The following is a 20950-nucleotide window of genomic DNA, read 5'->3' on the forward strand; positions in this document are numbered from 1 at the left end:
CTTTGCTGGGTGAGTCGGTTTTAAAATTGTCTGCCGCAGGATGTGCAGCACAGCCGTTGCTCCTCAATTCATATCGTGTCCTCCTAAAGCTCCAAGGTACGCTGTCCGTCACTTATGATCCTAGCTCGACGGTCAGTCTGGGATCCAGCATCGAACAGGTCCAGATGTTTTCACTCCAAGATCCATTGCAGAGGTCTGTGGCCACGGTTCAGTTCGGTGTGCTCAAACACAAATTTAATACAGCCCATAATACTTCCTTCCCCAAGTACATTTCTTTTTCATGTGGGAGTACACAAAAGCCAAAACACAGCTTTGTTCAAAACGCATTCAAATTCCTTTCCTCAATGTCCAACCCCACAGCAAGTTATTGGATCGAAGGCTGCATGGACACAGGATGTACTTATTTAATTTCAGTTCCCTTTTACCGCAGTACACGTTTTACTGGAGTGAACTGAACAAGTAACTTTTACATCGATATGCAACAAATGTAAAGCACATGAGAATAGTCAGCTGATCAGCTTCCTCCTGCCACGACTGCAGGTTTGGTGCCTCCCGACTCTCATGGAGTCGAACATAATTGTTTTTCGATTATCACTGAATCCTCCAGCAAGAAACAGACGTGGGAGATGAGGACCACTGGTCACTGACCATGCTTTCGACAAAAAAAAACAAAAAAAAAAAAACCCATGAGACTATCTTTGCAGTCATCAGCCATGAAATCTTTGAAGCAGGAACCATGATATTGCCTTGAATCTCATAGATCTTGGGAAGCCTTCCAGCAGTTCTGCACTTTCTTTCAAATTATTTTTGGCTTGGTGTGTGGTCATACCCATAGAAATGTAGATGTGCAGTGCCTTCAAAAAGTATTCACACCCCTTGACTTTGTAACATGCCAAATTTAAAATGGATTAAATTCAAAAAAATTTGTCACCGCCCGACACGAAATACCCCACAATGACAAAGTGAAAACACGTTTTGAGAATTTTTCCAAATTAATTTAAAAGATATATCTAATTTACATAAGTATTCAACCCCCTGAGTCAATACTTGGTAGAAGCACCTTTGGCAAGGATTAAAGCTTCAAGTCTTCTTGGGTATGTCCATCATCTTTTCACACCTGGATTTGGGGATTCACCTCCCCCCCCCCACCATTCTTCCTTGCAGATTTGCTCAAGCTCTGTCAAGTTGGATGGGGAGCGTCGGTGAACAGTAATCTTCAGGGTCTTCCTGCAGATTATCAATGGGATTCAAGTCTAGGTTTTGACTGGCCGTGTAATCCGTACATCTGGATGATGAAAGACCCCTCGTCTTTTGCTCGGCTCGACCGCACCGGCACATCCTGTCAATTCCGATGTGGCTGTCCAACCGATTTGGGGTAGATGAGATCGCATTTGGGAGACCAGCTTACTGACAAACATGTTATACAAGTAAATTAACTGATACTGAACCCTGTGCTGAGTTTCACGGCAGCGATATCACCATTGTGTCCTGGTAATGCATTCATAATTACCGTTTTAATACAGCTCTTACTTTGATGGGATTGTTCCAATGTTATCGCACATCTACCTCCATTCATACGTTCCCAACGACGTACATGTACTCTATCAGGCACACGGGCACGCAAGCCAATGCCGTTTAGTGGGCTTTGGCCGTTGCACAAGCAACTTCTTGGAGCCATTGTGAAAGTTCGGCAAGTCGTGAGGACCAGTGCCAGGTAGTTCATCTCGAGAACGGAGCTGACTGCCGAAACGAAAGTGATACCTCTTCTACAACACATCAACAACACATTTAGTAAGCAAAATCAAAACAATCATAATCTGTTGAAGCATCCACATCAAGGATACCACAAAACTCAAAACCAGGGAAGCAAAAGATTTAAATAAGTGTTTGATAAGTTTAGCAGTTGATGGATTGGTATGAGCATGGTAAATAAGCATGCAAATTGACAGTACCATCATTCATCTTGAAAAATCGCTGTCAATGTCGACGAAGAGGTGTTTAAGTGAAACCAACCCATGTCGGCCATCATGAAAAAGACAAACATTTTGAATATATGAGAGTGGCCAACATATTCTCTCTTCACAAGTAACATAAAGAGAACACGAATGCCAAAGTTTGTGCTTGTATCACTATTTGAACAATTCCATTGGGAAAAAAAAAAAAAAAAAAAAAAAAAAAAAAAAAAAAAGAATCACTTACCTGGTCTCCACTAATTACCTTCACCACCGAAGATGGACGGAGGTTAATGTTTTCATCTATGTCTGTTTAGGACATCTCAAAATGTTTTGGACGGATTTGGAAGAAACTTGGTGGACAAGATGGCTGTGCGTGAAAAGGACGATTTGATTAGATTCTGCTGAAGATCCGGATCTGGATCGGAGAATTTTTTGAAGTGATTCTTCACCATTGAGAGAATGGGCCGAAAATGATATGTAGCGCGACATCTCAAGACGTTGTGGACAGATTCGGACGAGATTTGGTGGACGAGTTGGGTAGGTGACAAGAATAAGCCGATTCGATTTTAGTGAAGGTCCGGATCCAGATCCGGCCTATCGGTGGGACACAAAACGTAAACTGCTCAGCCTGGTGGCAGTATGCGCTCTATCGAGTGCCGTTCTGGTTTTTAAAAAAGTAACCGAAAATACTCGCACACCATGGTCCAAGTCACTTGTTCATGAGATGATGCACCGGTAGCTCTTCAGTCGCGTGCCCGTGAGATGGTTCGGCCGATGCTGCTTGAGACTTAACCAATGGAATGAGGTGTAAATGCAGAACTCAATGAAACCCATTCTCTGGGCCAATAGGTCAGCAATCACGTGGACCCAAAATGGGCCACCGTACTCGGAATAAGCACAAAATGATATCATTAAAGGCAACAAGTTATTATTACATCTCTTCATGTCATCTTTCCTGTACAAGTGAGTATTTACTCTCCTCCATCAGAAAGAATACGAAGGAGGAAATGATGGGTGGGGGGGGGAGGGTTGGGTTTAAAAGAGGTGTGGTGGGGCCAACGATGCTAAAGTCCAACAGCTACTGTTCAAAGGAGATAACTTGTTTTCTGCACTCAGAGATGGGGGGCTCTGCGCCCTGGCGGCGATGCTCCTGCCGGTTCTCCTCCCTGCAGACAGAAAGGTGGGAAGGAAAATGAGGGGAATGGTGATGACAGATTCCAAAATCCAAACTCAACCGTGGGGTATTATTGTTGCGGATTTGGAAACCTTGTGCACACAGATAGCAGTCACTAAGTTTAGTTATTTCAATAAGTATGTGTTTATAGTTAGAATCCATTCCCTGTGTCTAATGGGAATTACATGCGTGTGCTACGAGTTATTTTCTAATCAGGTTTATTACATCCTTTACAACACCGACATCAACCAACTACGACAACGCCAACAACAACACCGCGCGAGGAATTGTCCGCGCTGTTCACGTGCTCACGAAGCGTTTCGTTCTGGCGCCAAATGAGAGAATGCGTCATTTTGCGGCCAATGGGCGACGAGCGGATCAGAGCCGGAGCGGTCCTTTGCAAGAAGGCAGAGCCTCGACACGCGGCCCGCCCAATTAGAGCAGGCCACACATGAGCGGATCGCTCCCGATAAGGACGACGAAAGAAAAGACGACGAAAGAAAGGAGAACAAATAATTGCGCCCCATCTGCGAGAGCACGTAGTCTGGTTCTCTGGTCTGCACGATGCTGGTCTGGTCCCATCTCGCTGGTGCTGATCTGGTTCTCGGATTGCATATCTCGTCGCTGGTCTGCGTCTGGCTGCCCTGGTCCGTCTTTTGGCGACCGGAGCTCCGAGAAGGGGTGGACGTCCAGCCGCGCGCTCGCGGCTTGGTAGCCAGTCGTCCTGACTCCCAGCCGAACTATCTTCCGCGTCTGGAGAGCCGAATAAAGACCATTGAGGTCCATTTCTTTTGTGTGTGCGTGTGTGTGTTCTGTGGGCCCGTCTTTAAGTAGCAACTGGTTAAGTGCTTTTGCTGTACATTATTTGCATCCTTTATAGTCGGTTTAACTCTGCCCTTTATGTGTTCCTTCCCCACCTATTGTAAATAAATACCCCTATTGTTGAATGTTTCAGCTCGTCTTTGTCCTTTCCTTCATTGGTTTAGCACGGTGCGTGTTGGGTGATTAAAAAGGCCGTTGCCGCTGTAGTTGTAGATTTGGACTGACAGACCTCGGTAACCATCCGCTCGGGTTACGCATGGTTCGAGCACGCTCACGGCTCGTTCCGCTCGAGCTCCGTCGAGGGTGTGGATTCCTCAGTAGCTCGCCACGTGGGTCTCTAGGTATTTTGAAGATTGGCAAGTAACCCTGTGCCACGTGGCTGAATTATTGATGATTCACGGTCCTGTAAGGGTCCCGTACCTTCGGAGTTATCCGAGGGTAACGATCTGAATTCCGGGTGTTCAGTGGAGTCGACTCCACTGCTCCAACTAGCGGTCGTGCTCGTCGCCGATACCCAGCCCACAACATTATTACCAGGTGACAAGTTTGTGGTCATTCAAAATAGATTCGAAAACACTTCATTCATTCAATCATTTCTTTCCCATTTAAGGCTTGCAACAAGGCCCTCAAAAAGACAGGGAAGGGCATGATGTCCAATGACAGACGATCTTTGTCCCAAAAGGTATAACGGAAGATTTTATACTTCAGGCCCCGAGATAAGGTTTGGTTTACGTCACATAGTATGCACCACGTGACAGCAGTTTAAAACTGGAGCGAAGTCCATGGCGTTCCATCGCAAATCCCCAAGCTTCCCACCTAAAGCAAAGTGGAAAGATGACAAAACGTTCCACCAGGATTGATCCAATATCAAGTATGGAGTTAATTTTTTTCTTTCTTCTGTTTTGACCACTGTGATCTGGCCCCTGGGGCATGAAACCGGGGGGTCAAATCCCACCCCCCCCCAAAAGAATGGTTCCATATTTCATGCATCCCCCCCCAAACATGAATTGAAGATACAAAGTTTCATTTTAAAATGTGCCCGTAATTGCAGTTTTTGGTATTTGACCTTTTGACCATGCTCTAGGAGGGCAAGGTCAAAAATGACACAACTCTTGCATCTTCTTTCCATGTGGTGATAACAACTACCAAGTCTGGTGAATTTTTGCCCAACTGTTTAGGAGATAGCGTGACGGACATACGGCCGAACAGAGATGATTAAAAGAGACGATCATTTCCGGTTCTGGGTTTTGAGGCTACGGCTGGTTCTTTCAGGGGTCCCCCGCAGACTTTCCCAAAGTTAAGTTTCCGATTGTTATTTGTCCCGTTTTAACTGTTTATTTTCTCACTGACATGTTTCTGTGTGTTCCTAGTTCGGTTTTGTTTCAAAAAAAAAAAAATCATGCTACTTTGTGAGTTTTCATCCACCTTGTCTTATCGGGTTCCTTGAGGCCTACCCGTCCTTCCCGTCGAGGTGTACGATAGCTTGTATTTGTATTATCTCCCGATTACAATCAATTCCTATTTTCCCCACTTTCCAAACACCCCCCATCTATTCCCTCCCAACTACACACTCTGCCTTCTATCCCCGTGAATCCACCCCAACCCCACCTCCTTCAAATTCCCTGCTTTCCTTCCTGAAAGTCCCTGTAATGTCCATATTGTATACCCCGTGTTCCCTGCCCCATCCCTCTCCCTTCCACAGATCTCCTAAAGTCTCTGTTCCCCATTGTTTTGTCCTTCGCTCTCCCACCCCTCATCTCATGCTGTGTGTTGCGTGTTAGCTCTCATACGAGCCTTGACAATGTATACAAAGAAAAAAAAAGTGTGGGGATTATTAGAATTCAATTCCAGCACTCGAGATGGTGGAGGTGACTGAGGGGACGGGGATTGTGACATTATTGCACAAGATAATACACTACCAAATCTAATGAGACACCTGCTTCCAGGTGTGCGGATTTCCTACAGGTGCAGGATTTGCATAAGTGTCAATATCAAGGTACAGAACATGAACGGGTCAGGGAAGCCTCGGTGCACAGTTCCAGAACATCATGTACCGGAGGAAAGCGCTCCACAACCAATTATAATCATTGGCCGTCAAAAAGTGAGAACCTCCATTCCGATCATTTCAACCATCCGAGCATTCCAAAATCGACCATGGGGAACATCACCATGAGGTGCAAGCCTCGAGGCAACACCACCCCTCACCATGGATCTGGTACACCGTCGATAAGGCCTCAAGAGGGAAGAGAGCCATACGTCGGATGCTGGACTAAGGCACGACCTTGCAGTCACATCACACCTCCTTCATGGACAAGAGTTTTGGGAGTCTTTAGGAATTCCAGTTCAGTCGGTCGAATCACGGAACGCCAGGGAAGAAAAGGGCACACAAGCCCTTTAATCACGTGATGTGGTTCAACAAACACGCATGCTGGAGCTTCATAAACATGAAAACATGGCCTCCAAAGCTAGTCACTGACTGGGCATCCTCAGTCGTGCAAATTCCTTCCTTGGCACACCTGAACTGTTATTCACCTACAAGGTCTTCATTCACAGTTCAATGGAATACTGCCCTCCCCTCTGGTCTGATGCCCCTGTCTCACACCTTGTTCAGCTTGATGCCGTGGAAATCAAGGCCTTCAAAATCATTGGAATCTCCCACGGCTAAGCTGAATCTATGGGCTTATCACTTCACCATCGCAGACAGGTCGGTGGTCTCTCTGTATTCTACCAACTCCTTTGTGGTCTTGAACCCTCTGCTACCCTGACCCCTCCCTCCCCCCAGGATCCTACAAGTGAACTCAAGGTCCATCAGCAACCCCTTTCTGGTGAAACTCCCAAAATTCAGGATCAATGCTCACCTCCACTCATTCTTTCCTCCTTTTTTGCCCCCCACCTATTGAATTAACTTCCACATTCTCTTAAATCTCATTCTTCCCTCCATGGCTTCAAGATGGCCTTTACCACCATCTCAGGTCAGGTCAGGTATGGGAGCATGTGCCGGAGCAGCGCGTCGCTGCGTCCACTTTCTGCCGATACTCCAGGGGCCTCCGTCTGGCCATCCCCGAAGCAGATGCCTGGCCCATCCCCATCTCCTCGAGATTCTGATCAACCTGCTGTAACCATGAGGCACGTGGACATCTCATTGGCCTCCTCCACTGATGACGCTCCCTCTCTGAGAGAATCTGGTGAGCAGGATCAGAGTCAGGAAAACGAGCCACATGTCCATACAGCCGCAGCTGACGCTCACGGACTACGCAGGTAACAAATCCCATTTCAGCCTCTCTCAGCAACCGCTCGTTGGACACAAAGTCCGACCAACGAGAGCCAAGGATTCTCCGAAGAGACCTGGTACCAAAGGAATTAAGTCTCCGTCTCAGATCCCTGGTCAGAGTCTAAGTCTCACATCCGTAGAGCAAGACTGGAAGCATCAAGGACCTGAAGACTCGGACCTTCGTACTCCCGCACAGGTACCGGCAGCCCCACACCGCATGATATAGTGAATCCATGACTCACCAGGCCCACCCAGACGTCTATTGACCTCTGGCTTACAGCCAGCATAGAGACATGAATATCACAGGTCACGCATTCCACAACCATGATCTTTTCTACCCCGAGGAACCTTCTCCAATTTCTGTGATTCAGAGCTTGCACCTAGTGTCCTCCCCTTCCCCTCATGTCTCCAAGTCTCCCTCTATTTTTCCCTCAATCCTATTATTGCTTGTTGTTATTGTTAACCCCACCCTCTCTATTCCCTGTCCTTTATGTTCTGTTACGTCCTGATCTGTTCTGTGTTCGAGCTCTGTGAGCCTCGGCACTGGATACAAAAAAAAAGCATCATTTTGTGAGGAGTTATGAGTCGAGGTATACGTTGTTTGATGGAAGGATATGTGGGATGTGATGGATCAAAAAGAACCGCACTACGTGAGGAACAGTGGAGAATCCCAACTCGGCAATCACAAACGAGCATCAGAGGTGTGCGTTAAAGGTTCAGGTGATGATTACGGAATGGGAAGACCCCACGGGATATCAAATGGCCGTTACGCCAAGATCTCACGTAATGTCGGAAATAAAATAGAGTCCCATGACTTTCGGACCGACGACATACACCAAAGCATGGAAAATCAGAACCGACAGGCAGTTACGTACTTGCGCTTCTGTGCCGTGCGCATGACGCGCTGCTGCCGAGCCTCCGAGTACACACGCCGAGGCAGGTGACGATGCCGCAGGATGCGTTTGATCTCCGGGAAGTGTTGGTACTTCTCCCTCAGTCGGTCACTGTGGTGCAGAGCAGCTTGTTCTCGTGGCTGCATCTACAAGGAACAAATAAAGTCGAGCGGAACAGTTATAGGTTCCCTTACCGATGTCAGTACCGTGTTCTAACCTGGTGTTGGTTTAGTGGTTGGGGTGGCTGGCTTGGGATCTTCGGGTCCTGAGTTTGAGCCCCGCTGACCACTGAATTAACACCAGGTGGGGTTGACCCAGCCTGTCATCCTTCCGAGGTCGGCAAAATGAGCATCAGCGGCACAGCAGAGTTTCTAAGAAATGATAGCTACCCGGTAGCCAAAGCTGCCATACGTAAGAACAGAACAGAAGCGTGTCCTGCATCGACTGTTAGCTGATACCAATTTCAAGCGCAGAGAGGGTTCCGAAACACACACACAAAAAAAAAAGCTTCCCTTCGGTTATCCCTCATTGAAAAGCATCATAAAAAGTGTGCAAAGGAGAGAACAAAATGCAAATAAAACGACCAATTTGTTAATACAATGAGAAGAGGTTAAAAAAAAAAAAAACAACAACAGAACTTCAAGCAAGTTCAACAAGCAGAACCGTGCAACAACAACAAAAAAATTCCACTTCACGAGAATCAACGACCCCCGGGCTGATAGGATGGCCTAGAGGTACGCACACTCACATCCACACTGTCCAGCCTGGGTTCAAACCCCGACCCAGCTATAAACTGTCAGCCCGATGTTTCACAGGGCGATTCATCAATACGTGCGCCATCGCTCGGATTGACGTCAAATGGACGTACCGTCCACCAGCATTCGTTGGTGGAGGTTAAAGATCATTTGGTGTCCTTTGCGAAGAGTAGGCAAGCTATCACCAGCACCACAAACAAATTACAAATTACAAATTTCTGCCCCAACTCGTAGAGAGTATTGAATCAGCGGCAAAACCGCACCCTCAGCCAATGATGCTACTCGGTAGCCTTGTTCTGTATTTGAATGAAGGAGAATGAGCCCCCACCAACGACAAACCCAACAAAATGAATGGTTTTCTCAAGTAACGTCGCACTCCCATGGCCCCTCCAAATCAGCATCCGCTCCAATCCCCGCCCGCCCCAACCCGACCTCCAACCCCAGCCACCAACTGAGCAAGCTGTCTCCCATCACCTGCAAACTCAGCACCAACTATACTCTTACCCCCCTCACCTCCCCAAATACAAATGAAGCACCCCTCATCCTCCCTCCCACCACCTCAGCAAGCCCATCATCAGTCAACCACCACACCCATCACTCACTCACCACGCCCAGCTTTTCAGCAGCATTGGCTTTCCAGATTCGAATGTTCATCTCATCCGATCCACTCAGAATGTACTTATTATCGAGAGACCATTTGACGTTAATCACGTGCTGCATCCTTCCGGTGTGGTACACTTCCCTGCACAAACACACAGCGTCGGCGTCATGCGAGTGCGCCGTAAGCAAAGGGTTTAACGCGTCTAAAAAAGGGTTCGTTCAAAAAGCAAAATGAACTTTTGCTTGGTCCTCAAAGCACAATGCAAATAGGCCGGCCACCCACGCATACCTGCTGGTTCCCTGATCTTGACGGAATATGCGCAGTGTACGGTCAAAGGCAGCAGAGGTGAGTTCTCGTCCGGTGGGAGAATAGTCGACGTCCAGTACGGCGGCAACATGTCCCAGCAACATATTCAGGGGCTTCGACATGCGACGCACGTCGTACGTGTACAACCTGCGCACACGTACGTGACCTCACGTTCAAGCATCGACCCGGCCAAACCGTCACCCGGGTGTTTCACTTTCAGGACGAGGTGAGAACGTGAGCGCAGTCCGTCGCAAACACGTCATTCGGCCAGCATCGGGGGCGTTGGTCAATGTTAAAAGGCCCAGGGCTTTGAACGAAGAGTACGCGAGCTATTAACGGCGCCCAGAAATTACAGCTTCCTGCTCCGACTTAGAAGGGGCACTGCATTAGCAGGACAGCGACGTTCTCAGGAATGATTCAACCAGAAGTTTATGTGCTGCACACAAATGAACGAACTGGTTGATGAAAGCAATTTTTACCTCCGCCACCGAAGGTGGACGGAGGTTATGTTTTCACCCGTCGTCTGTGAGAAGGACATCTCAAAAAAGTTGCGGACGGATTCGGACGAATCGATTCGATTTTGGTGAAGATCCGGATCTGGATACGAGAATTTTTTTTTTTTAAAGCGATTCTTCACCATTGAGAGATGCGGGACAAAAGCGACATGCAGCATGATATCTCAAAACTTGGTGGACGAGTTGGGTGGGTGACAAGAACAAGCCGATTCGATTTTGGTTCCGATCCGGGTCCAGATCCGACCGGTCAGTGGGATACAAAATGTAAACTGTTCAGCCTGGCGGAGGTATGCACTCCACCGAGTTAGATCAACAACCGTTTTCACAGAAGCGAGTATTCTGTTGCTCAAAGAGGTATACAAACTAAACGTACCGACCGTCTTCATTCGCCACCGTGAAAATGAACGCCTCCTGGGGATTCCACGCAATTGAATTGCTTCGCATTCTCATGACGACCTGCAAAACGGTTAGAAAATAAATAAATTAATAAAAACAAACTAAACAAACACATCCAACAAGGACGGATTACACGAGAGCGGATTAAACCTATCCGGGAGTTTACCTTCGTGAATGGACTTGCTGCTCGAACGTCGTACAACACGATGCTCCGGTCGAGTGCGCAGCTTCCGAGTAGAGAGGCCTGCACAGGCGCACGCGCGGTTAAAACACAACCGGCAAATCAAACGAATCAAAGGAAATAAATAAATAAATAAAAGACATCACATGTTTCGACGAGAACGGCACTGGGCACTGGGTCGAGCGCAAACCTACGCCGGGTTGAACAGTTTACATTTTGTATCCCACTGATGGGTCGGATCCGGACCCGGATCGGAAGCAAAATCGAATCGGCTTGTTCTTGTCACCCACCCAGCTCATCCACCAAGTTTCGTCACAACTTTTTGAGACGTCGTGCTGTACTGTGTATCATTTTGGCCGCATCACTCAAAAATAAATAAATCAATAAATAAAATTCTCGGATCCAGATCTTCACCAAAATCAGATCAATTTGTCCTTTAAACACGCCCAACATGTCCAGGTTTCGTCCGAATCCGTCCACAACTTTTTGAGATATCCTGCTAACCGGCAGGGGTGGAAAACAACCTCCGCCCAGCTTTGGTGGCGGAAGCAAGACGTCATGATCTCCGGTCGTCTCAACAACGGGTAAAAGTGACGTTATTTTTCGTCGAAAGCGGTGTTAAAACGAATGTCGTTTCTCATCGCAACAATGCGTTTCATCGACTTCCACCAAGAATGTGCGAAATCTCTGGAGACCGACACACATTCCAGAAAGATGGTGCAACAAGTCATCCTGCTCGTCTCAAAGTCGCAAATTTCAACGGAGAAGTTCCTGACTCCAGAAACCTGAGCGATTGCCCTTCCAACAGCCCAGACTTGTGTCCTCTTGATTATGCAACATGGAACGAGAAAAAAAGAGCAGTCAGGGATTGCAGACCCTCGCCAGGCCTTGCTTTGTGCGGTGTAATCGGACACCTGACCCTGACCCGTGTCGTTCATTAATATTCAATTGAATTCAGAATGGGATTCAAACAAATTCAATTCAAATCAAAATGGAACACCAAATAGGTACAGGTCCTGCATTGGAGTCATCAGAAGGAACCCAAACAAGCAAAAAAATCAGAGATCAAGTCATCAGGAGGAACCTGGATAGGATTCGCATTTCAGCCGCTACTCCTCTACCCCCAAACCCATCCAGGTGCAGCCAAGTGAGTGTTATTAAAAAAAAAAATAAAAAAAATTAAAGTTTCACGTCGGATGATGAAACGGTTCAAGAGAAAGGATTAAAAAAAAAAAACAAGATTTTCATTGAATCCAACATGGCCGCCACACCACGTGACCTATGACGTCATAATTATGATTAAATCATTCTACATCTTTGCATTATATTAAACCTTCGTACCAAGTTCGGTAAAAAAAATCCCTTTGGTAGTTCATCGAGTGAAGTTGATCATGCACGGACGGACGCACACCCCCAGACAACGCATCTGGCGGTGCCTTCGGCGGCGTAAAGAAACGCGGAGATCTTTCAAACAGCACGTCCGTACATACCCGACTCCATTTTCCTCCCCCTCTCGCTTCGCTATTCTTAAAGCAACCTCAATGTCCCCCCCCCCCCCACGAACCCCATTTTCTCAAAAAATATACCTCAATGGGGTTGAACCGCAGGCACGATATTTGGTCGTTTCCCCAGCGGAGTGAACGGACGGGCGTCGAGCGGTGTTCGTCCCACAAATCCACCCGCTCTCCACACGTCGCAAACAAATCACGGCACCAGTGATGGTCAACTCCACTCATGACGGTCTGCCGCACATCACACCAACCCTCGTCATGCTCGGCGCACACGGATCACCGTGCTACGTTGGACACGCGGAAGTGGTTAACATCAGGTAGCCACGGACAACAATGATGAACCAACCACGAGGGGTAACCGAAAAGGTTACCACAAAAGCACCTTTCCGACGATGGCATTCAGCGGTTCCTCTGGTTTACCCACCGCCGGCCCATTCATGCTCCACCGTCGAATCTGTTTGTCAGCCCCCACCTGGAGAAAGGTGCACGATTCCGCCGCTCAGATAACCGAGTGCGTGACGTTGCGAAAAGCTCGACCGCCACCCGCCAACCACGAACGTGTAAGAGAGTACGACTCACCGAGATGAAGCAGGAGCCGGAAGGGTGTACGGTGATGCCGCTCGTCATACCCGTGTGCGCTTGGATGGCTCGAATGCACGCCCTGCGAGTCAAATCCCAAAAACGCACCTGCGTGCACAAACCCCAAAACAAACCCTCGAGTACACACATGCACATTCGATGAGCATCGGTTAAGGGGAAATGGTTGGGGGCGTCACACCTCTCCGTCGCAGGAACCAGAGAGCAACGTGGACAGAGAGCACGGGTGCTTCGCCAGGCAGCTGATGCCATCGTGATGTCCATCCAGCGAGGCGATGAAGGGCTTGGCGAAGACTCGTTCCAACTTGGCGGCGTTCATGGCACGCACGTACTCTCGCGGGGCCTCCATCGGGTGCAGCTTCGAGTCATAGTTACGAGGAACTGAGAGAAAAGATTACAGGTACAGACATCGGTATGCAATCACAATACTGGGCACATTGAAACGAATCTACCCTTTCATTAGTGACCAATGAAGCATCCGTTGGTAACTAAGATTAATCAAGCTCGTTATGAATGGAATACAATGGACACGACGCACTCTCAAAGCCCCCGTGCTGTAATCCGGTGGTCCGCAGGATGGTACACTTATCCACCAGGATCGTACACAGGTAGCGCACTTACCTTTCGAGACGTTTAAAGTTAGATTCCCGATGTGATTAGAAGCCGCCCGATGGCTGTCCCTCAGGTGGACATTAAGCCGGGTGTCCCATCTGCTGGCAATAGTTGGTGAACTTCAAGGATCCCACAGTGGCCTTCACGACACATTCTCCAGAAACCTCTGCACTACACCACTACAAAAGACCTTTGCAGGCGTCTCCCAGAAATCTCAACAAGCAGACAAAATGGGCGATTAATGCTTTGTCCCACCGTCGCAGGCTGACCAGGAGTCTTGTACGTTACGGGATCTTCCCGTTTCAAACTTTCCCGGGACGCCATTTGTTTCTGTGTTCATGTCGTATTCATGCCGTACCGTGTTCGAGTCGTGGTACTGTTGTTGTGCTGTGTCGTGCCAAAGTCCTGCCCAAATGGAGGGTGGGGGGGGTGAGGGGAGAGAGTGGTGTGAGGGGGAAGAAGGGGTATGGGGTGCTTCTGAATATTGTGGGGTTATGGTCGATGGAGGGGTGTGGGATGGTGGTGAGTATCATGGAAGCGACGATTGGGGGAGTGTTACTCTGGGGGAAGAAAGGGGGGGGGGGGGGGTGAGGGGAGAGAGTGGTGTGAGGGGGAAGAAGGGGTATGGGGTGCTTCTGAATATTGTGGGGTTATGGTCGATGGAGGGGTGTGGGATGGTGGTGAGTATCATGGAAGTGACGATTGGGGGAGTGTTACTGTGGGTGAAGAAAGGGGGTGGGGGGGGGGATCCTAAAAGTTTTGGTGTCAAAGGTCAAATTGTCTCGGAGTAGATGATACGTACATACGTTCTCTCCACTGCAGGTGGTGGTTCATTTGATTTGTAGACATTTGTGTTGAAAATCGAAAATAATCTTCAGGTGCTTTTGTGGTGACACCCAGGTAATGGCAACAGGTGTTTGATTCACCGCTCAAATTGTCCGTGTACATGTGCCGGTAGCTCGGTGGAGATGGCGTTTCCTCCGCTTAATCGTGGGGACGGCATCCTCTCTCAATCGTGTTGGGTAACCACAACATCTCGCCATCTCTGTTGATATTTTGTCGGTCCGTTCCACACTCGGGTATTTCGGACAAATCTCGCCCAATTTCTGGCAAGCCGCCGGTGGAGCGTGCAACCATCTCGGCTGGTATTACCACTACCACCAAGGACACATCGACTCGACATATTTGGAGCAATTCAAAAATTATTCGCCGTTTCAGTGAAATCATACCGGCATGGAAACCGTAAACAATTGGGAAGCGGCGCTTCCATTCATGGTGAAACGTCAAGGATAATCGTGAAGAAGAAGATTTCGAATGATAATTGCAAAATTACCGACTTCACAAAACGGAAATCAGAACAAAACAAATCATATCTATTTTAGAGGGGATCAAGGGATAGATAAACATCGAGGTGAACTGAGCATTTGGGTAACACCTTGATACGGGTCCCCTGGAACGACTGGACGGGGGCGTCCCCTGGAACGACTGGACGGGGGCGTCCCCTGGAACGACTCGACGGGGGCGTCCCCTGGAACGACTCGACGGGGGCGTCCCCTGGAACGACTCGACGGGGGCGTCCCCTGGAACGACTCGACGGGGGCGTCCCCTGGAACGACTCGACGGGGGCGTCCCCTGGAACGACTCGACGGGGGCGTCCCCTGGAACGACTCGACGGGGGCGTCCCCTGGAACGACTCGACGGGGGCGTCCCCTGGAACGACTCGACGGGGGCGTCCCCTGGAACGACTCGACGGGGGCGTCCCCTGGAACGACTCGACGAGACTAAACACTTTAACAAGTGCGTATTCAGCAAGCTGCTTGCTCACGGAACACACTCCTGCTCCAAGACCAGCTCGATGAGATAGTTCAACAGCACAATTACCTCCGATCAATGAAGGTCCCAGGTGACTGTAGGAATAGTGTGTTGTTGCGCATGTGCGCAAACAGGGTGCCTCCGCGTGTGAGAATAAACAAGGCAGTTGGTCTCGAACCTTTGTCCGGCTCATTACATGGTGGCAGCGGTGTATTCACATTCGACCGATGATGGATTGTTTTAAACCACCCCTGCCACTGGCTCTGGATGCTTCGAACCTCGGTGATGCTTGGCGCCGATGGAGACGGCTGTTCGAACTATTTTTGGAAGCATCAGGACAGAGCTCAGAGTCGATACCGGAGAGCAAGAAAGTCGCCATATTGTTGTATTGTGCCGGCGAGGCTGCAGTGGAAGTGCACAACACATTCACCGATCCCACGGACAGCAAGAATCTCGACTCGGTGTGCGAGAAGTTTGAGGAATATTGTAATCCGAGAACAAATGTAGTCTATGAAAGGCACTATTTTTGGGAAACCCGACAGCAAGAGGCTCAACCCTTTGACCAGTATGTCACCGGGTTGAGGACGAAGGCCAGATCATGCAGTTTTGCGGAAACGGAGAACATGGTTCGAGACCATATCGTTTTCGCCATGTCAGACTTGCGTCTAAAAGAGCGTTTACTCCGCCAAAAGGAGCTGGACCCCACCAAAGCCGTGGACATATGCAGAGCAGCTGAGACCAGTCATGCCCAATTGAGGACCATGACGAAGACACTGCTCGAGGTAGATGAGATGCGCAGTTTGACAGCAGGGCACAGTGCCGGGCCGTGCCTATGCTCCCCGCAATGAACACCGCTCCTCTTTTACCCCGGAAGGGCCACCGGCCACTGGTACATGCTCACGATGCGGATACCAGAAGAAAAGGGTGCACGAATGCCCAGCTAAAGTAAGGAACTGCAACAATTGTGGCCAGATGGGCCACTTCATGAGAATGTGCCGCGCTGAACCTCGTAGACGAGTGCACACCATTGGCGCACACAGGGATGGTGAGTATGATGTAAATCTTGGTCAGTTGTATATTGATGGTGTTGATACTGTCGCTGGCGAGAATTGCTTCGCAGACATATCGATTGAAGGGCTGAAGGTGAAGGTCAAGCTGGACACTGGTGCGCAGACATCTGTCATGCCTTTTGCCCTTTATCAGAAACTGCCAACGAGACCCCACATCCATAGTTCGTCCGTCACACTAAAAGCCTATGGGGGGCACCAGGTTTCCCACAAAGGTAAAGCTAACCTTTGCTGCCAAACAGAAAACTGCGAGGACACGTTTGAGTTCTATTTGGTTGAGTCCTATGCACCACCTATTCTCGGATTGTCGGCTTGCATTGCCCTCGACTTGATTAAAATTAGTGATAACAAGGTGAATATTTGCTCCATGCACCTGCAGCCAGAACCACTTACATTGCCCGGTATCATCCAGGCAGATGCAGATGTCTTTCAAGGGCTTAGAAAGTTTGACCGTCCCTACCATATTGAAGTAGATGGATTTCGTCCAGTGATCGAACCTCCTCGTCAAATTCCACATAGCTTGCATGATCGTCTCAAGCAGAAGCTCGAGGAAATGGAATCAAGAGGTGTCATTACGCAGGTGAATGGACCCACGGACTGGGTCCATAACCTCGTGATCGTCGAAAAGAAAGATAACTCGTTGCGGTTATGTTTAGATCCAAGGAATTTATCAAAGTGCCTTTGGTGACCTTGAAGGGGTGCATTTCATTACTGATGACATGATTGTGGCTGCAGCCGACGAAGCGCAGCACGACGAGATTGTGGGCAAACTGCTCAAGCGTGCGCGGTCCTGCAACGTAAAATTTAATCGGGAGAAGATTCAGTGGAAGGTGTCAGAGGTCAGTTATATGGGGCACGTAGTCACTGCCGAAGGCCTCAGACCGGATGTGGCCAAAGTACACGCAGTCATAAATCTGCCAATACCCACGTCCAAAGCGGACCTACAGCGTGCCTTGGGAGTCTTTAACTGCCTCTCGCGCTTCGTTCCGAACACGTCGACGATCACGGCTCCGCTACGTAATTTATTGAAGGACGTGCAATGGCAGTGGCACCCTGAACACGCGGCAGCATTCAACACCCTCAAGCAGGCAATTTCTCAGGCACCAGTCCTGAAGTTTTTTGAGCCTTCCAAACCATCAGTCATCCAAGCTGATGCATCGTCTTCCAGCCTAGGAGCATGTTTGCTACAACAAGGACACCCAGTCGCTTATGCCTCTTGGTCGCTATCAGTTGCGGAGCAAAATTACGCTCAGATAGAAAAGGAACTACTTGGTGTGGTTTTTGCAGTAGAAAGGTTCCACCACTATGTATATGGGTAGAAGACAGAGGTACAGACAGACCACAAGCCGTTGGTGACCATCGTTTGAAACCGCTTCACAGAGTGTCACCCAAATTACAAATGATGTTGCTTGGTCTTCTTCGTTTTGACTTGGAACTCAAGTGTGTGCCTGGCAAGCTCCTGTATATTCCTGACTCTCTCTCGAGAGCTCCTACCGGCACTGTACCAACTGCCAGTGTTTTATTTGAAGACATGCAGATGAGGGTACACCAGTCAATATCCCAGTTGCCAGTAAGCCAACACAGACTGGAGACCCTACGCTCTGCATCCTCGGATGATAATGCTCTTCGGATTTTAGCCGGAGTTATCGTGAATGGATGGCCGTCCCACAAAGCCAACTTGACACCCATCAAGCCGTATTGGGACACCAGACATGAACTACACCTTGCCCATGGTCTGCTCTTTGCTGTGGAACGCATAATAATCCTGAAAGCACAGCGTCGCAGTATAATCAGTGCAATCCATGAAAGCCATTTTGGACAGGAAAAAAGCAAAGCCAGAGCCTGTAAAGTCGTGTTCTGGCCTGGAACGAGCAGTGACATCGAGCAACTTGTAGCCAAATGTGCAGTGTGTGCAAAGTTTTGACCAGCCAATTGCAAAGAACCGCTCATGCCACAGGAAGTTCCACAAGGACCATGGCAGAAAGTCGGGGCCGACCTCTTCCAATTTGCAGGGAAACAATTCCTTGTAGTAGTAGTAGACTATTTCTCAAAATACCCAGAGGTTATTCGGGTCCCTGGTCTTGCTGCCAAGCACATCGTTGATGCACTCAAGCCAACGTTCGGAAGACACGGCATTCCTCAGGAACTGATGGCTGACAACATGCCATTCGCAAGTGCAGAATTAAATAGATTCGCCCAGTGATGGGGATTTCACATCATAACATCGAGCCCTACGTACGCTCAATCAAATGGGCAGGCTGAACGTACAATACGGACCGTCAAACGAGGCCTCAGGAAAGCTCCAGAATCCGGAGAGGACTTGGACTTGACCCTGTTGACATACCGAAACAGTCCCATAGCGGGACTACCCTACTCCCCAGCGCAGCTATTGATGAATCGAAGGCTCAGAGACAGGCTACCTATGACAGAGCGAATTTTGCAACCGCACATTCCGGCAGATTAGATGCACGTCAGCTATTGGTACGGCGTCAACAGGTTGTAAAGAAATTTTACGACCGGAACTCCAAAGAGCTCCCACCACTTACTCCAGGTGGAAGCATCCGCATCAGGCAAGAAAAGGTCTGGGAGCCAGTAGTTGTCACTGCTACACACTGTGCGCCCCGTTCGTATCATGTGATGACGCAAGATGGCCAGGTTTACCGCCGCAACCGCAAGCACCTACGGAAGACAATGGGGTTTCCTCCACCTATCACCCCTCTTCCAGTTGGCGAATCGGTCCACAACAATGCCTCATTCACAAGATCCAGCTGAGCAAGCATCCTCAGCCTCGCAGCCTGAGGCAGTCTCTACACAAGTAGTGGCACCACCTATTCGCCGTTCTTCTCGTATCAAGAGACTACCCACGCATCTCAATGATTACGTGGTATAAAGCTTGAATCTCCTGTCTGAGTTTGAGCTGCCCAATTATTTACGACTGTACTTTGGTGTATTTGTTGCAATGTTTTTGTGTGGTTTTGTTGCTTGATTAATTGGCGTGGTACTAGTTATAAATTTTGGCCACTTATGTGTGGTTTTGAACATTGAGGGGGAAGATGGAGGAATAGTGGTTGTTGGGGTTGTTGCGCATCCGCGCAACACGGGGCCTCGGTGTGGAGAATAAACAAGACTGTTGGTCTTGAACCTTTGTCTGGCTCATTACAGTGATGTTCTCACTCCCGTCTTGCACGCGCGCGTGTGTGTATATATATATATATATGCACGTGTACGTGTGTGCATGTGCATTTACATGGGTGTGTGTACGTGTGTGTGTACATGGGTTAGTCCGTGAGCTGGACCCCCAAATTTCAGAGATCGGTATCAAATGGGGGGCAAAGCGGCATGTCATTTTTTTTGGTAGGTCACAATATTTAGTTTCGGAAATCGCTTGCTGGCCCTTCATGCAGGTTCGTTTTTAAGCGATATCCGCGAGGGGGCGCGCCAGTAGGGTGTAAAAAGAACAATTCCTTTTTTCGCGGTATTTTACGTCTATTCATATCCTGCATCTTATCCAATGCTCGACTGAGGTGATTTCCTATTACAAAGTCGATAAATCCTTAAATTTAGAGTGGAAATTAACTGCAAATGGATTGAATTTCAAACGTTTAAATGCGATTTTCTCTTATTTCACTGCACGCAGCTAATATCCGTTTTGTCAAGTTTGTTTTACACCAAAATATATACATCTTTCTAATATTCTTGCTGGTTTGTAAGTAGAAATATTGTCGGAAATTGGAATCTGGCGAGAGTGAGTTGATATCGATATATATATATATATATATATATATATATATATATATATATATATACAAGGATATCTCTCCTGCAAATGACGTTGCGGTACCAAGTGCTTCGATCATTGATGGCATGGCCCTGGTCCATAAAGATGAGTGGTGACAACCGAACATTTGCAGAAGTTTCCGAGGAGCTGTTCCAAACTGTCTTGCAGACCTACCCAGGCAGCAAATGCATAGACGTAGTCTTCGATGTCTATCAGGATTTCTCCATCAAGAACGCAGAATGAGTAAAGCGTGGTTCATCTCAAGGAGTCCTGTTTTCGGTTATCATCCCAACACATAGAATCAAGAACTGGAGGCGTTTGTTGGCATGTTCTGCTAGCAAGGAAAACCTTACCCACTTCTTCGCTCAGGACTGGCAGAATAAACAGAACAAACTTGGTGGGAAGGAGCTGCTCGTGACATATGGCAGCAAGTGCTTCAGGATTACAGAGGATGGAGTCACATTGGATGTTCAGCAACTTGCTTCAAACCAGGAAGAAGCTGATACGCGGCCATTGTTGCATGCAGTTCATGCCGGGAAATCCAAATTCAAGTCAGTCGTCATAGTGTCAGAAGACACTGATGTCTTGATCTTGTGTCTGGCATTCTGCAGGAGGATACCGTGCAGCCTATACATGCGCGTCGCTGCAAAGGGCAGGAACAGGATACTTAGCATTGACAAAATGGAAGAAATGACGGGGGATGA

General features: G+C 48.4%; 1 protein-coding gene across 4 annotated transcripts in view; it reads right to left on the bottom strand.

Moving 5' to 3' along the window:
* Positions 1-1495: 1495 nt before the first annotated feature.
* DCAF13 (DDB1 and CUL4 associated factor 13) overlaps positions 1496-20950 on the bottom strand; it is a 58336-nt gene continuing 38881 nt past the window's right edge. For all 4 annotated transcript variants that reach the window (XM_085862810.1, XM_085862813.1, XM_085862812.1 and 1 more), the window contains 10 exons: positions 13159-13358; positions 12960-13067; positions 12763-12852; positions 12456-12611; positions 10855-10932; positions 10666-10748; positions 9760-9924; positions 9477-9612; positions 8098-8261; positions 1496-3121 (listed from right to left, as the gene is read on the bottom strand). In XM_085862810.1, the coding sequence (XP_085718936.1) occupies positions 3034-3121; positions 8098-8261; positions 9477-9612; positions 9760-9924; positions 10666-10748; positions 10855-10932; positions 12456-12611; positions 12763-12852; positions 12960-13067; positions 13159-13358 (1268 nt within the window). In that variant the 3' untranslated portion in view covers positions 1496-3033. The remainder of the gene's footprint in view (positions 3122-8097; positions 8262-9476; positions 9613-9759; positions 9925-10665; positions 10749-10854; positions 10933-12455; positions 12612-12762; positions 12853-12959; positions 13068-13158; positions 13359-20950) is intronic.

This window comes from Eptatretus burgeri, chromosome 17 (genome assembly GCF_056783735.1).
Source record: "Eptatretus burgeri isolate ZD-2024b chromosome 17, Ebu_testis_v1, whole genome shotgun sequence".
Lineage (NCBI taxonomy): Eukaryota > Metazoa > Chordata > Myxini > Myxiniformes > Myxinidae > Eptatretus > Eptatretus burgeri.